The sequence below is a fragment of the Mus musculus genome, chromosome 5 (genome assembly GCF_000001635.26).
Source record: "Mus musculus strain C57BL/6J chromosome 5, GRCm38.p6 C57BL/6J".
NCBI classification, from domain to species: Eukaryota; Metazoa; Chordata; class Mammalia; order Rodentia; family Muridae; genus Mus; species Mus musculus.
The window spans coordinates 118,105,000-118,121,621 of NC_000071.6; the positions used below are offsets into that span (position 1 = coordinate 118,105,000).

The following is a 16,622-nucleotide window of genomic DNA, read 5'->3' on the forward strand; positions in this document are numbered from 1 at the left end:
GGTTTCTAAGAAGCCACTGCTTTGCATTATCAGTGATGGATTGCCAAATGCTCTTAAGCAAATAGAAAATTTTCTGTGTTAGCAAAGGTTTTGGGGGGTTGGTTTGTTTGTTTTGGTAACCACCAAGAAAAAATAGCTTCTACGTATGTTCTACCCCATAATGCTCTGCTGTTATGGTGTGCAAGGCAACTACTCACTCTTAAGAGACTGTTTAAAGAATAAAAGTATCTCCGTGTCCCTGGTCTAGGCAGGTTTCTGTCCACCGTGCATCCTGGAGCTCCCACTGCTGTCTGCAAACCTCACAGCCCACATGCTCGGTCCCTTTGCCTCGCCCGGCGCTGTGCACGCACTAGTGCAACTTTGGGCTTCACCTTTACTGTTCTCTAAGGAACGGCAATGTTGGGAATTCACAGCTTCGTGCATTTTATTCAGGTTTTGAGATCCTTGTAACAGAAGGGCTGGGGAAATGCCTCAGTGAGTGAAGTCGCTGCCACATAAGCATGGGGACATCAGATCCTGTGCACAAGCATGCACATGATGCATATACATGGATGCACACACATGTGCACACACAGAGACTTAAGGATAAATCGAATTCCAAATGCACAATCTTGAGAAGAGACAAAAGTTTTACTTTTAACTTGTTACTCTGAAACAATTTCAAAATCACAAGAAGCCGTGTGACCTCTGTCCTCATGCCTGTCACTGTGTAAGCACACCTTTCACGAGAGCCAAGCCAAGATGGTTCAGTTCTCAGCTGTGCTCTCCCCGAGCCCAGAGGGCAGGATGCATGCAGTTCAGCTCAGTGTGGGTTTATTCAGCTCAGCGCACACAGGCCCTGGGTCTGACACGCAGTACAAGAAGAAATCAAAACGAAACATGCAGCACAGCGTTGACTGTCCTTTAGTCAAGAACAGCCTGGAGAGACTGTCCTAGCTCTCCATGACACTGACCACCCAGAGAGAAGGGCAGCCATGTAAGGGACTAACCCTCCATTTGGGTTTGCCCTTTACTGCTGCATGACTGTGTGGGGCTGACGGTCACAGCTGCACTGAGCAGCTTCTGCTGCGTCTTCACGCGTGTGGTGACGACGTCAGGAAGGCCTCGCTACAACAGAATCGGCTTCACTGCCCCACCACACATGTGTTTCACTCTTTTTTTTTTTTTTTTTTTCCGAGACAGGGTTTCTCTGTATAGCCCTGGCTGTCCTGGAACTCACGTCCTTCATGTGCTTAAGAGCTGGTGCCCCAGCTCACAGTGTTCCTCTCCTTCTCTTCTTATTCCTCTCTCCCATCACAGAAGGCTGGGGACTCCTGCTTATCCAGTGGGTCATCATCTGTCTCTGTCCTTACTCAGGCTGGTAGTCTGATCTGGCCAGATCTGACTGACGGGACCCCATCAGACTAGCTCTCATGTTCACTGTATACGATATGCCTTTACAATCCCTGGCCTCGCCCTTCCCCACCCACAGGCCATAGCTGGCCATCCCTCCTTGCCCTGGCTCCTGCTGGTGGGAGCCCTACCCTCAAGAGCAGGGCTCAAGCTGTGGTCACTGCTGCAGGGCTGCTGACCTTCCAGCCAGGACACACTGTTCTGGTCCAACCTTTGCTGCTCTGATAAAACCCTGATCGAATGGAAAGGTTTGATCTCGGCTGGTGGCTGTCCACGTTAAGGGAGGACAAGGCACGCGTAGCTCCCTCCCTCCTCAGCGAGAAAGCCAATATGGGAGATAGGCCGGCAGCAGGGGTTTACTTATAGTTGTTTCAAGGAACATCTTTGCATTTACCTTGAGTAATGTATTCAACAACAAAAATTCTGACAGGCCAGATGGTTCTCCCTTACCCTGAAGCGTCAATGAGCCTTGTCGGCGAGAGGCTGAATTTAGCAGTTCTCGGAGCTCCAGAGGCAGACAGGAAGGGAAATGGGTTTCCTAAAATGGTTTTCCAAACTGTTGTCCTCTGTGGGGAATCTGCCTTGGCCCATCATCCCGCTTTGCTGACACTTTAGAAAGGGTAAAGAGCAGAAGAGAGACAGACAGTACTAGCAGGTCCTGTACGAGCAGGCCATCTGTGGGTTGAGCATGGGATACCTGAGAGCCCACACCGCCACGCCCAGGCAGAGCCCCCTTACAGTTCAGTGTCAGGGAGAGAGGCACAGAATGTGGAATCAGTGTCACTGCTGGGGACAGGGGTGTCCTGTCAGGTGCCTGTGACCTGCTCACTGAGAGAGAATGACACAGCATATCTGGAGTGACTCTGAGCAATGTAGGTTGGTTTACTATGCATTCTTCAATATCAACTCACTTCAAAGAGCAGGTCACTATTAGCTCTGGATAATAAAAGTCACTTATATATTATCAGAGCCGCCTGCCGGCTTCCTGCCTCAGGCACACACAGCAGGCTGTGCTGAGCTCCTTTTCCCAAGGGCAGGGAGACAAGCCTTCCAAGCAACAGTTGGGTCAGCAGCTCAACACAGTACAGTCTCCAGGGCCCTGGGATGTGCTGGGCGTCAAAAGTTCAGGCCTGTCTGGTCTACACAGAGAGCTTCAGGATAGCCTGGACTATGTAGAGATACCCTGTCTAAAAATAAAAAGGTTCAATGTCTTAAATACTTCTAAACCATTTCAGCTCTGGACTCTGCATTTACAATTTGTAATACATTGTGTATGTGTGTGTGTACACATGCGGTGGTCAGGAGGCAGCTTGGACTTGGTTCTCTCTGTAACCATGTGGCTATGGGAAGAGCACAGGCCAGCAGCATGGTAGCTTTATCAGCAGTCACTCCACACCTAAGTCTGTCAATTCCCCTGACTATGATCAAACCGTGAGCATCCCCACCACTGTGCGACAGTGTGACTGCAGAAGTGTCTTCTAAAGGATGATGCCTGGCGGTTTTCGCTTTCTGTTGGAAAGGAGCTTCAATTCTGTACTCTGCTCCTGAGCCACAGGCAGTTGGAGTGGCAGGTAAGAGCCGATTACTCACAGTTTTAGGGAAAAGTGACAAGAAAAAGGCCCATGAGTAGAAAAAAACTCCACAATCCATGGTCAGAGGTGGAGGCAGCTCACAGCTCACACAAGCATCACAATTATTTTGTTCCATTTCTAAAGCTTCAGCACCAGTCACAGAAAAGGAGGAAGCTGCATACTGGATTTAGACATCACCATCAGACACACTGGCAAAGCCATCAGACAACTCACTCTGTTTAAAACCCAAGCACCGAGTCTCCATGCACAGTCATTCATGGCCCTGGAGCACGCAGACTGGCTCTCACCTATGCTCATCCACTGGGAAATGGAAAAAGGTTCCCAGGCTCCAGCCAGACAATGAGGCCGTGTGCGCGTGTGCGTGACGACCGTAACAACTGCACAAAGTGCTGAAGTGCCGCAGGAGGAGATGAGCTGCCTCGCCCTGCCTGGAGGCCCCAGAGAGCCACACTGACTCATCAAGGTTGAGGCTGGTGCCCCCAGGTCTGGTCCATTCTCTCTACCTCCAGCAGACAGGCCGAGAGCCTTCCCTCACGGAACAAGCATCTAATCTTTCTCAGCAAAGCCTGAGTTCTGAAGAGAACCTCAAGTGGGAAAGGGGCCCCAGCACACTGCCATCCCTAATGTCATGGCTTGAGGCCAGAGGCAGGCAAGCATGGAGCAGATGGAGTCCTGGCAAGGTCCCCGCTGTCCCCGCACTAGCAGCTGCTCATTACTCAGAGCCTTCGCTTGCTTTAGCTACTGCTCCAGGAAAGCATTCTGATTTGATTCATTTCGGGATGGTAACGTGCAGCACAATTAGTGGTAAAATCAAACTGGAGAGGGGCCAGTGCTGACAATTGGAAACAAGGCACAAGAAATATGAGGCCAGTGGGTTGGAATTCAAAAAATCACAACTGTGGCTCTCCTTGCCAAGTCCTAGCCCCCAGGTGTGTGTGCGGGGTTCCTTGGGGCCCAGCTCCAGAAAGGACGGGGTGGAGGGCTCTCTCTTAGAGTCCTCCTGCAGGGAGGCTCCTGCTGTGGTGAACGTGGCAGCTTCAACAAGGGGTCTGAGCCTCAGTGCCTTCAGGAGAGCACCTAGGCGCAATGGGAAGGCTGGAGGTCATTCCCTCCACAAACTGCACACACACCGAAGACTGTACATAGTCCTTTTCCACAGGGGTTGTGTCCAAGAAGCACTAGCCACTGCTCTTGGAGGGGAACAGGGAATGTGCACTTGATATTTAGACCTGAGTCAGCTCTTAGGGTTGGCAGTCTGTCACCCAGGTGAGACTGGGGACATGGCCACCTGGGTTGGGAAAACAACCAGAAGGTGTGATCTTCCACAGAAATCCTGACAACCTGACCTGGCTGGGAAGGCTGGGAAGGCCTGCTAGTGCTGGAGGAGAAATGGTCTGCACACCTAAGCGGACAGTGCTGAGGTTTTGAAGGACTTCAGCTTACCTGACAGCGAAGTGGCTGCCCGACAACGTGCCCTGAGACCCTAAGCACAAGCTGTGAGCACTGACAGCAGACAGCTCAGCAGTGCCCTGAGCAGACCTGTCTCATGGTGCTAGAAACCACGGGTACTCAGGTCAACTTCCTACTGATCCACAGTGGACTCAGTACTGACGAGGACTTAACTGAGACACGACCACAAAGGAAACACAAGGACCACAAGTGGCAGGTGTGCATAAGAAACTATCAAACCCTTCCCACACTATGTTCCATTCCCTATCAAATCCACAATAACCCTACCCAAGAACACAGGGATGGTTCACACCTGCTGGAGAGCAGAAGACAGCATGGGATCTGTACTCTCCCACCTGGAGACCCTTCCTATAGCAACCGACTACCCTGCATACACATGACAGGACATTTGTGCAAAGCTGCTCGCTACAACACTGCTACTGAGAGCAAATGCAGACACACTGCTTTTGGGTGAGCCACAGGCTGGCACAGAAGGATCATCACAAAGGTGTGAGCTTTCAGGGTCACTCCGCCACAAAGCCAGAGTGAGCATTGTAGAGGCGGCTAGTGGCTGGAGCACTGGCTGCTCTTCCACAGGACCCTGATTTGGTTCTCAGTATCTAAATGGTGGCTCACAACTGTCTGGACCTCCAGTTCCAGGGACTCAACGTCCTCCTCTTGCTTCGGGAGGGCACTGCATGCAGATGGCACACTGGTACATGCAGGCAAAACACCTGCACACATAGAACAACAAAAAACTGAAAGCCTAACAGATGACAGGGACATTTCTGAGGACACTTCAGCAGCATGCCTGACATGACACCGAGCATGTCCGCCTTAAGCCCAGTGACGATGGCTCAGTACAAATATAGGAGCAGTGAAGATATGATGAAGAACTTCCTTTATGATAAATACTGAAATACAGATCTTCAAAACATAGTTCAAATAGTCACTTAAAGACCTAACTTATTCAGAAGTGGTGGACACTTCAGTGCGCAGCGTGGCACCATACAACACTGAGGAGAGTAACACAGGTCACCCAGGTGTGTCATTGGGTTAAGAACAAGACACACAGAGTGTACAACACTGGCCTAGAAGCAGAAAGCACCTAGAAGTTGAAGGGGACTTTCAGCAGGTTTTGTTTTTTTACCATGTATGTATATATACATACATGTGACACACATACACATCTTTGTTGTTTAAATTTTAACTGATTTTTTTTTTTTTTTGAGACAGATCCTCACTATATAGCCCCAGTTGGCCTGAAACTCACTAAGTAGACCAGGCTGGCCTGACACTTGGAGTGCCACCCGCCTCTGCCTTCCAAGTGCTGCTAGTAAATGCTCACTACTTCTGAATAAATTAGGGTTTGTTTTTTGTTTATTTGTTTGTTTGTTTTTTCGAGACAGGGTTTCTCTGTGTGGCCCTGGCTGTCTTGGAACTCACTCTGTAGACCAGGCTGGCCTCAAACTCAGAAATCCACCTGCCTCTGCCTCCCAAGTGCTGGGATTAAGGCATGAGCCACCATCGCCCGGCTTATAAATTAAGAGTTTTAACGTGAAACATTTAAACTATGTTTTGAAAACCTCTATCGAGTATTTACCATGAAGGAAGTTCTTCATCGTATCTACATTGCCCCTGTACTGCTATGAAGACGGCCTATCCATCCGAGCGAGCAAGCGCAGCATGGAGGAGCACTCCTTAGCATGCACATCCGTGCGCAGTCTCTGTGCACACCTAACTTGTAGCACACTATATTTTCCCTCAAGCCCTATCTGCAAGCTGGTCAGATGTGGTGAGCTGGGGCGGAAACCTCTGGTTTCTCTGGCAAGTCAGATGTGTCAGATGGTGTTTTGCAAGGGCAGACCAGTGAAGGAGTGTTCCACTGAAGCAGACACAGGTGAAAGGATGTTCTGCTAAAGCAAGCACATGAAAGGACTCTGATGAAGGACTCTGTTAATGACATACGTGTATTGGTTGGCCTTACATTTAGTTGCTGAGCTCTGCTTGTGGTGACGCTAGAGAGAAACTCACCAAAGAACTTCTCATACGTTTCTTATAGCTTCTTCCCCCTTCCTCGGACCAACTGGCAGAGTGATGTCAGCTGATGCAGGCTCACATGGAATTTTGCTAAGACAGACAGACTTACGTGGTGTTTTGCTGAGGCAAGACCCATGGGAGGACACGTGATGTTTGGAGGGAGTAAAAATAAGACCGAACAGAGCGACTGCTTGCTTGCATAGCTAGCTTTGCAACACTTCATTGGTCTGGAGTCTTCGGCTTCACTGATCTTCACTTCGTTGAGAGGCACTGTGTAGAACTTCTCCTGGCTTCCCTGCTGGTCCTGGTCCCTCCTGCTGGCTGTGTCCGCTGACTCATGTTTCTATCATGAGCCTATTGAACTGGACTGCTGGCATACTTGTGAAGGGTTTGCAGGTCGACAGAGCTGCCGCTGCTGACCTGTGAACTGAACTGCTGACTTCCTGACAATGCAGACTGGAGTTGCTCCAAAGAACAATTTCTAAACAGGTCCACTTCTCCCATATCCTAATTACCTTTCTTTTCCACTAACCTCTGGTGGGTAGTGGGCTAGAAGGGAAGTTAAATAATCTAAGAACCCTCATTAAAAGTAAATGTTAGAAAATTTAAAACTACAGTGAACCCAGTGCTCGATTTATAAGAGTCTCCATGTTTGTTGTCAGGGACTCGGCTCCAACAACAGTGGGGCTAGGAGACAACACTAGCTATGGCTTCAACACCTTCATCCTCCAGCCCTCAGTTTCCCATTGGTGGAAGTGTCTGTGCCAATCAAGTATTCAGGACAGGAAGTGCTGCTAGAGCATTCCAAAGCTACAAGGCCAGCTGGAGACTAAGCAGCAAACATGAGGCCATGCTGCATATCTGAGAGCAACAAGCAAAATGGAAAAGCCTAACCACCGTAGACGTATTGTGCTGCTGCTGCTGCTGCTGCTGCTGCTGCTGCTGCTGCACTGAGGATGCTGAGGTTGAACCAGGACCTCATGTATGGCAGGCAAGTACCGTGCTGAGCCACACCTCCAATCTCAACTTAGCTAATGACCATCTGTGGTGTCTACTGTCATTAAACCACAAGAACAGAGTGTAAATAAAGTTCTGCTCAATTTTTTTTTTTTTTTAGTTTTTTTTTTTTTTTTTTTTAAGATTTATTTATTTATTATATGTAAGTACACTGTAGCTGTCTTCAGACACTCCAGAAGAGGGCGTCAGATCTTGTTACAGATGGTTGTGAGCCACCATGTGGTTGCTGGGATTTGAACTCTGGACCTTCAGAAGAGCAGTCGGGTGCTCTTACCCACTGAGCCATCTCACCAGCCCTGCTCAATTTTTAAAATCTCTACGTCTACTCTTTTAGCTCTGAATTCTCGTTAAATATTAGGTGGTTACAAAGCTCCTTAAAAGCTCCTGTAGCTCTGCCCTCTGTGCCAAATGACATGATGCTGCCTGGCAATCTGCAATGGACATCAGGACCGGGAGCAGGGGACAGGTAGGAGGCCATGTGAGGTGAGATGAACTCTATCCCTAGCAATGCACCTGTCCCATCATCCCTCTAACAGTTTGCAAAACCATGGTTGCTCCCATGCACTCAGGATCTGTCCGGGCCATCAGGAGCTGTACACGGTGTGAGTGAGTGGCAGGTGAAGGCGGGTGCTGACTTCCCGCTTCTGCCTACATATGTCAGATCACCTCTCCATCCTTGCCACTATTCTTTTTAGACTCAGCCGAGGACACAGGAACAGTAGGCTGAGTACATTTACTATTTTAAACTAAACACAGCATTTGCTTAAGATGGTCTGGCCAGTCTCATCATGCCTGGCACTCATGCCCGGCTCAGTGGTTCCAGGATGAATTAAACACCAGTTTTAATGGGTATCATGTTCCAATGCCTACTAATGCACAGGGTTATTGGCTAGATTCTTCACTTAAAAGCAGGACAGAGTGCATAACCGTGTGTGTAAGGAGGCAGGGGTGTGTGCGAATGTACATACATCCTGTGTAAGGAGGTAGGTGAGTGATTATGTGAGTGTGTGCATGCTCAGAGGAGGAGGGAGCAGCTGCAGCTTCGGCACTGGGTGAGGCTTTCTCTGAGACGGGGGGGGGGGGGGGGGGGGGGGGGGGGGACGGGGGGACGGTGGTACTCACCATCCTCGTAAGCCGCCACTGCCAGCGAGCTGTTGATCCTCACAAAGGAGACATATGGCTGCATTCCAGGATCCTCCTCCTCAGACTCAGACTCCAGGAAGGGGGCCACGTAGTCCCAGGTGCGGGTGTCCCACACCCGCACATCCCCTGACGTGTATCTGGAAGAGAATAATGCTCTTGGTTCCAAGAGAAATCTGGAGGCTATACATGGCAGCATGTGGGCTGGCGGGGGCGCTGTTCCTATGGTGGTTTGAATGGAGCATGTGGGCTGGCGGGAGGCCCTGTTCCTACAGTGGTTTGAGTGAGGAAGTTGTCGGCTGGACTGCAGAAGGCTGTGGACACAGCCCACGCTGTTACAACACAATGGTGACCACCCTGCACTCGAGAGGCAGAAGCAGGCAGATCACTGTGAGTTCAAATCCAGCCTGGTGTACACAGTTGCAGGATAGCCAGAGCTCCATAGTGAGACTGTCTCAAAGGAAAAGAGAAAGGAAGGGAGGGAAGGAGAAAGAGCAGTGTGATGTGCCCTCTCCAGCCTCATAACCAAGCCATCCCCTTCACCCTTCCCACTCCAGGAGTCACAGACAGAACCATAGACCCGTGCTGGCATCCCAGCAGGCATGCATGCGGAGACACAGATGCAGCTGGGACACAGAGCGCCAACAAGCTCTTCACACCTCCTCCAGGAGCACAGCTAACTCATTAGGGCCCCTAAGGACATCGAATCTGCTCAAATGACTCCGTGGCAGAGCCAGGTACTGCCACCTTCCTGTGAGAAAGAAGTGCCTGCACTGCCCACTAAAAAAGCAAGGGCCCTAGTTCTGGCCTGCAGCTCTGACCACTTCCTGGATAGCCCACTGTCTTAAGGCCTTAAGGATGATAGGGTAGCCAAATGAAGGTGCACCCTGCCTGTCGCTGAGAGTCCACATTCCTCCTGCTGAATCCCTCAGGTAAGGAGGGTGAGGGTGGAGGAGAAGGAGCTGTATGTAGGGGCCTCTTGAGCACAGAGAGGCAGGGATTCCAAGGGACAGTGCTCCTAAGGCCCTAACCACACTCCCTCAGAATCTCACTGCAGAGATAAAACATCTAGTCACCTCCGAAACCTAGGACATGATCATGTCTGACATGGCTACAGAAGGCCAGCCTCAGGTGAGACCCCATGTCTATGTATTGCTGTGCACATGCATACTGGATACCTGTGTGGCAGCCAGAGGACAAGCTGGTGGAGTCGATTCTCTTTCCACTGTTGTGCAGGTTCCAAGATGGACTAAGGACACCAAGCTTTTTTAGACAAGTGCTTCTTACTCCCTCAGCCCCATCAGCCACCCAAGGCGAGATTTGGGTTTTTTGGTTGGTTGGTTGGTCCGCTGGTTTGATTTGTTTTTTGTTTGTTTGTTTGTTTTCTCGGAGACAGGGTTTCTCTGTATAGCCCTGGCTGTCCTGGAATTCACTCTGTAGACCAGGCTGGCCTCAAACTCAGAAATCCGCCTGCCTCTGACTCCTGAGTGCTGGGATTAAAGACGTGCGCCACCACACCCGGCTTGATTTGGTTTTCAAGACAGGCTTTCTCTGTGTAGTCTTGACTTTCCTGGAACTCCATCTGTAGACCAGACTGGCCTTGAACTCAGAGATCTACCTGCTTGTAGTGGGATTAAATGTGTGTGCCTCCATTGTCTGGAAAGATTTCCTAATGAGACAACCATGAGTGCTCTGACTCAGGGTCATTTTCTTTATAACACTGCAGCATGCCCTCCCACCCAGGAATCTACAGTAACCTGTAAACATGTAGGTTATATAGCCTCCAGGTCATCCTGTGGGTGAGCTCACTCTGCAGGACAGAGTATAGACAACTCTGTCAAAAGGGCTACACAGTAGAGAGGCCTCCCCACACTGGATTGCCACTATCATGATCACTAACCCTCCTAGCTCTCCTTAACTGTGACAATGCATGAATAACTAAAGCTGCACACTGACGTGGCCCACACAGATCACAGCCACAGGGTCCAGGCTCCTCAGGAAGCGATCTGGATAACCACACTGATGAGGAACCCCAGAAGGAGCTGCTCCCCACAGCTGCAACAAAGCATCAGCTCGGCCCCCTCAACCTGACTCAGTTTGTTCACTGGAGCAGGCTAGGCCGCTTGTTTCCGCTACAGAGATGATAGGAAGGCTGGTATAGGAGTCCAGACTATGAGTCTATTCTCCAGGCTCAGGCTATTCTCCACATGAAGAGGGGAGGACACACGGCTCAGGAAAGCAAGATGAAGAGAAACCATGAGCTGTTCTTGCTGCAGACAGCCCTGCTTGGACTCTTTCAGCACATCCACGGTCTTCATGCTGTGTTTCATGATGCCCCACTGGGAATACAGTAGGAGGGGCAGGGTGTGAAAGGCAGGCTCTGGGGGACCAGGGCTACAGCTCACTGCCTTCTCCAGAGAGTTCTGAGGTAAACCAGCAACAAGCACCACAAGGAAAACATGTTTCACCTTTGAGCTGCACAGGAGAGTGCTGTGCAAGACAACTGCTGCTATGTTCTCATCTGAAGAATAAGTAGGGGAGGAGGGTGGGGACCCCACAGGGCAGGGACTCCACAGAGAAGGGGAGAAGGGAAGGGGAGGAGGGCAGGGGCTCCACAGGGCAGGGCAGGGACTCACAGGGCACAGCTAAGTCATAGCACTCACACTGCCCCTGCACACCAAAACACGCACGCTTCTCCTGAGCGCTGGCTCGCAGGCTCCTGAGCTCCTCACAGACGCCTGCCTTGTCAGCGCTGTCACCAGTCCCATCATAGGACAAACCAGGTCCCTCCAACACTGACTCACAATCCTAGTCACTCCAAGAAGCATCCAAGGCTCTCTGCCCATCCTGCCTGCTGACTTAGGGCTCCGTGCTACCGCCACTGGCCATTCGTGCAGGCCCATCCTCACTGGGCCTGAACCTCTGTACCTCATGCACAGCTAGTGCTATAAAGAAGTGGTGTCTGGAAAGAGCAGGTCACTGGCAGCACCCTCCACTCCCTCCCAACCAGCAGCCCCCACTAGTAATGGGGAGTGAAGTACCCAGAACACAGATGATCTCCTCAGACTTTAGCATCTCCTTCCAAACAGTCTGAACTGTAGCTCTGGGAGACATCAGGCAAAGGCAGTTATTTGCATAAACATGGAATTTTGCAGACAGCCACTTGAATTAACTCTGTTCTTCAGAGCTAAAGAAGCAGAGAATTAGGCGGTTCACCCTGATAGGGGCAGATTTCGAATCTGAGCAGGAGCTGCAAGACCCATAATGCAGGTTCTGACAGCCAAGGGAGAGAACCTGGTGCTGCTGAGCCCTGCTGCAGACAGGCACTGTCACCAGTGGACAACACTGCTCAGCAGAGGGCCCTGCACAAACTCCTGAGCGTGGTCTGGCTATGCTCACTCACAATGGCCAGGAAGAGCTAAGGAAGATGCAGAGACAGAGGTGGAAAAGGCTCCAGATGTCTCCATCGCTGCCCAAGGACAAGTACGCTCAACCGATTCAGACACTCCTGTGACAGCGGCACGGCCATAAGCACTCACACTGGAAGCCTCTGGACCTCGGCACTGATGGCTGTAATTACAGTGTGCACACGACAACTACAGTACATTAGCTGCTGTAGGATCACAGGACAACGTAGGAGGCCTCTTCCCAGCGAGACAGGATGGAACCAGCTGCACATGGGCCAGGGACATGAAGAACCAAGTGCTTTCCCAGTCATGCTATGCCTGGCAAGATGGAGGTCAGAGGTGGCTGCTGACTCTTTATTAAAAAGAGTACTGGCTCCCATGCCAAGCTCCTTGGTACCAGGGCAATTGCCAGTTTAAATGATTACAACTCTAGAGCTTTCTCTAATGTGTGCTTCTGTGAGAAGATTTATTCAAAGCAAGAGGCCACAAGAAAAGGGGGGCAGAGGGACCAGTCCCACCTGACATAGCCTTTCAGTCCCCTCCCATGCGACATCCAGCAGCAAAGGGTGCATCTGTTCCCCAGGGCCAGCTCTTTGTCACTCAAAACCAATGTGTTCAAAGCTCTTCCAAGCCACCTGGACAAATGGAGGAGGGTTTGTGAAGAACACTGAGGCCCAGAGCTAAGTGGGCTCCAACTGTGCCCAGGCCTCCCTCAGTCTGCAGCCAACAAGTTACTCCACACCCTGAAACTACGACTTTCAACAGACACTGCTCACAAGAGCCAGCCCCATTTAAGTGAAACACAAGGAATTCATGGTTTGCACAGTGTGTTCAGCTGGGCAGGACCCCCCCACACACACACATATCTCCATCAGTCCCACCACCCTGTTTCATGGGCAGTCAGATACCAGCAACCAAAGCCCCAGAAGAGGGCACCAAAGCACGGGGCTGGGCTGACTCAAGACAGCCTTCCACACTTAATTTCATATCCTGGGTAAGTATACACAAAGATCAATGGAATTGGGCTGGAGAGATGGCTCAGCGGTTAAGAGCACTGGCTGCTCTTCCAGAGGTCCTGAGTTCAATTCCCAGCAACCACATGGTGGCTCACAACCATCTGTAATGGGATCCAATGCCCTCCTCTGGCATGCAGGTGCACATGCAGACAGAGCACTCATACATAATTTTTTTTTTTTTCAAGACAGGGTTTGTCCTGGAACTCACTCTGTAGACCAGGCTGGCCTCTAACTCAGAAATCCGCCTACCTCTGCCTCCCGAGTACTGGGATTAAAGGCGTGCGCCACCACGCCTGACCATAAATCTTTAAAAAAAAAAAAAAATCGGTGGAATTTCTTCCTCCATGGGACCCTGTTTCTGCTGCTCCCAAATGAAGTTCCAACTCTACTGTGATCAGGCCTCAGCAGCACACAGTTCATGGTTCTGAGCACTTGGATCCCTGTGCCAAGGACTTGGCTGTTGTGCTCACTCCAACTAGGAAGACAAATACTACAATGGATTACTAATAACCAGTAGAGTGCAGAGGGACACTCCCCCACCCCCAACAGAAGACTCCTAAGTACTGACAATCCTTGGGAGGAACCTGGCCTGGTGCTGGGCCTGTCTGGGGTGCTCTCCATGGTGTCCCGGCCCCTGCCTCCCATCCTACCGCCCAGCATCTCCCATGCAGTTCCACAGCCACCAGCAGCTGCAGCTTTTGTGAATCTAGGAAGCACTCCTGTGCAAGATGTGCTCTGAGCAGTCTGCCCATGCTGACCGTGAGCCGAACAGGGATCTGCTGCTTCCACCTGGAAGGGAAAAGCGGCTGAAAGCTGCTGAGGTACAGTTCCCACACAGAGGACGCTTACACCCGCGGCACAGAGGTTTTCAGAATTCTACCCTTGCTCTGTGCTTCTGCTGTGATCAATAAAATCCAGGGTATTTACTGTTTTCTATAGAACATGACTGCTGTATTGCACAATTAACAAAATGAACTCGCCCCACAGTGCAGCCACTCTGTGGAAATGCACTAGAGCAAACATCGAGGGGAGCGTAAGACGTAGCAATTGAAAAATAATGAACATCTTAATGGCCCTTGTGTGGTACATGCACTGCACACTTACAACTGCTTTCCATACATCTTGGTTAATGACAATCAATAGAGTCAGAGTCGATGATGATTATGCAGAGTTATTGGAGCTGTGGCCCTTCCCATAATTCCCTGGAGAAGCAGAGATGGATAAATGCAGCCATGAGTTCATCAGTATTTATTAAGGACATTCTGGAGCGCCTTCATTAAAGATGTAATAAATGCAAAGCTCTCCTCCAGTCGCGTACCAGCAGGTTACCTCAGACTTATTTACTAGAAAAGCACGCATGCCTCACGGCAGAAAATAAATAAATTTCAAAGTATTTTTAAAAAGTGATCCCTAGTGGGTCGTGACGGAGCCCCTTATGGGAGGGAAGCAGTCCAGAGCCATAAGCAGCAGCACAAAATCCATACAAGGCGAGGCTGAGAGGGAACTGCCAGGAGAAGGCTTTCTGACAAGGAGAAGGCTGGAATGCACGTCCTTGTTACGTGTAAAGATGGGTGACAAGGACATAAAAGAACCTTACCACCAGTCTGCACTTAACAAGCAAGCCCTGTTGGCCCAGGACACCTGAGACCTTCTGTTTCCGACTTTAAAATTTAGGGCAAATGCACACTGCTTCCAAACACAGCCTCTACTGATCCTGGCACACAGTCAAAGCAAAGGAGATTTTCAGTCACTGAGAAAGTGGAGAAAAGATGCCTGTCATTAAGTTCTGTTAACTTACCTTGGACAACTGTGTTTAAATGTGCATCTCTAAGTTTAATCTTTCACTGTAAACAACCATTGCCTGAGACAGATGACACAAAGCAGCAATTCAGACCTCAAAGCTTAGGAACCAAAAAAGCTCCAGGTCCAAGAGCAAACACTCAGATCCCAGATCCTGTGGATAGATGACAAAATAAACCCACAGGAGGCCTGCAGCTGAGACACAGCCAGAGTTCACCTGGCTGCCAGGAAGCGGCCGTATTTCTTATCAATCTGCTCTAGTGAGCTTGAGTCTAAGGCAGTGGTTCTCACCCCATGGGTCGTGACTCCACTGGGGAGGTCACACAACAGACATCATACAGATCAGATACTTACATTATGATTCATAACAGTAGCAACATTACAGTTAGGAAGCAGCAGACATAAGAAACTGTGAGGGGAGGCAGTTAGGAGGGCTGAGGACACTAAGGGATGAGAGACAGGACAGGACAGCAGAGCACTTTTAGGTAAAGGGAGAGTTAACTTCTGAACACTGACTGATGCAGTTTTCCTCCAGCCCCATCTGCAGAGGAGAAACATGGACACACAGCTGTGGCTTCCTCCAGGAAAAGCAGGTGACCATGGAAACCAGGAAGAAACACCTGGGTAGACTGAAACGCCCCTCAGCATAGAAAGGGGCTCAGTAGTTTGAACCATCTGGGAGACTTGATGCTCTGGTGGGAGCAGAAACTGAGCCAGCTGATGGGAGTGGGACACTTCAGACATGTGATACTGAGCGGGGGAGCTAACTGCACACCACCACACACTCCTGAGCATGCATAAAAGCTTTTGGTGAGCTAATAGCTTAATGGCGGCAGAGCAGGCATGGGGCCTCACAGGAGCTCAGGCTTGGCTCCCCAGGAGCCCAGGCTTGGCTCCCCAGGCCCCCAGGCCCTACCTGGGAGGCTCTTCACTAGGTGGTTCTCCAGAGCATCTCAGCAAACTCTACTTGGCCCCACACCCTGGCCTGGTGCTGTGACCTTTCTGAGCCCATGATGTCATCTGTTTGCAAGTCTTAACTTGTGCAGGGAGGGCCAAGGGGTAGAGTGTGGCCCAAGCTCCACAGCAGGGTGCTCTCATCATGCTGGCTCCTATTCATTCATTCTCAGTGAGATACACAGCTCATTCCTAACCGGGCTTTGTCTTTGGGTTAGAGCTTGACCCTAACCCCTGTGTTTCCTAGGCAAGCACACTTACCCTGAGCTACACCTTCAATTCCAACACATATAACCACAATGTAACTCCTTTGTATAATTATAAAGCCAACATCATAAGATTTTTAAGAGTTGTCACCTACAAAAGTCAAAATTGAGGGGGGGGAGCAGACACTTCCTGATGCACTGCCACCCAGCACTACAGATGGAAGTGTGGCACAGAAGGCAGGCTGGGGCCTCCCGGGCAGTACTGCAAGGGCAGAGCACAGAGAATGCAGGTGGACACTGGGCCCAGGAGGACAGAAAGGGGCTGCATTTGGGGGGGAACCTTGAAAACCATTTCTTCCTAAGAAGTAGGAGACGCTGTCCTGGTGGATGAGCCCCTCACATTTTCTGGAATGCTGTCTCACGGCTGAGGGGCCTATGGAGACTCAACAGGACAGGGGCAAAGGCCTCAGGGAGAGCGTAGGAGGGTTGAGTGGCTCAGACAGACTTCTCTTGAGACTCTGCAACTTGTTCTCCAAGTCTCCTGGGTGCTAGGCTCAAGCAGGTTCTATGGGGCCAAAGTAGTCTAACACAGGATCCATCCTCAAGGAG

General features: G+C 50.5%; 1 protein-coding gene across 1 annotated transcript in view; it reads right to left on the bottom strand.

Annotated features, from left to right (window-relative positions):
• Fbxw8 (F-box and WD-40 domain protein 8) overlaps window positions 1-16,622 on the bottom strand; it is a 90,478-nt gene that overhangs the window by 40,019 nt on the left and 33,837 nt on the right. Inside the window, exon 5 of the mRNA NM_172721.2 lies at window positions 8,613-8,770. Within this exon, the coding sequence (NP_766309.2) occupies window positions 8,613-8,770 (158 nt within the window). The remainder of the gene's footprint in view (window positions 1-8,612; window positions 8,771-16,622) is intronic.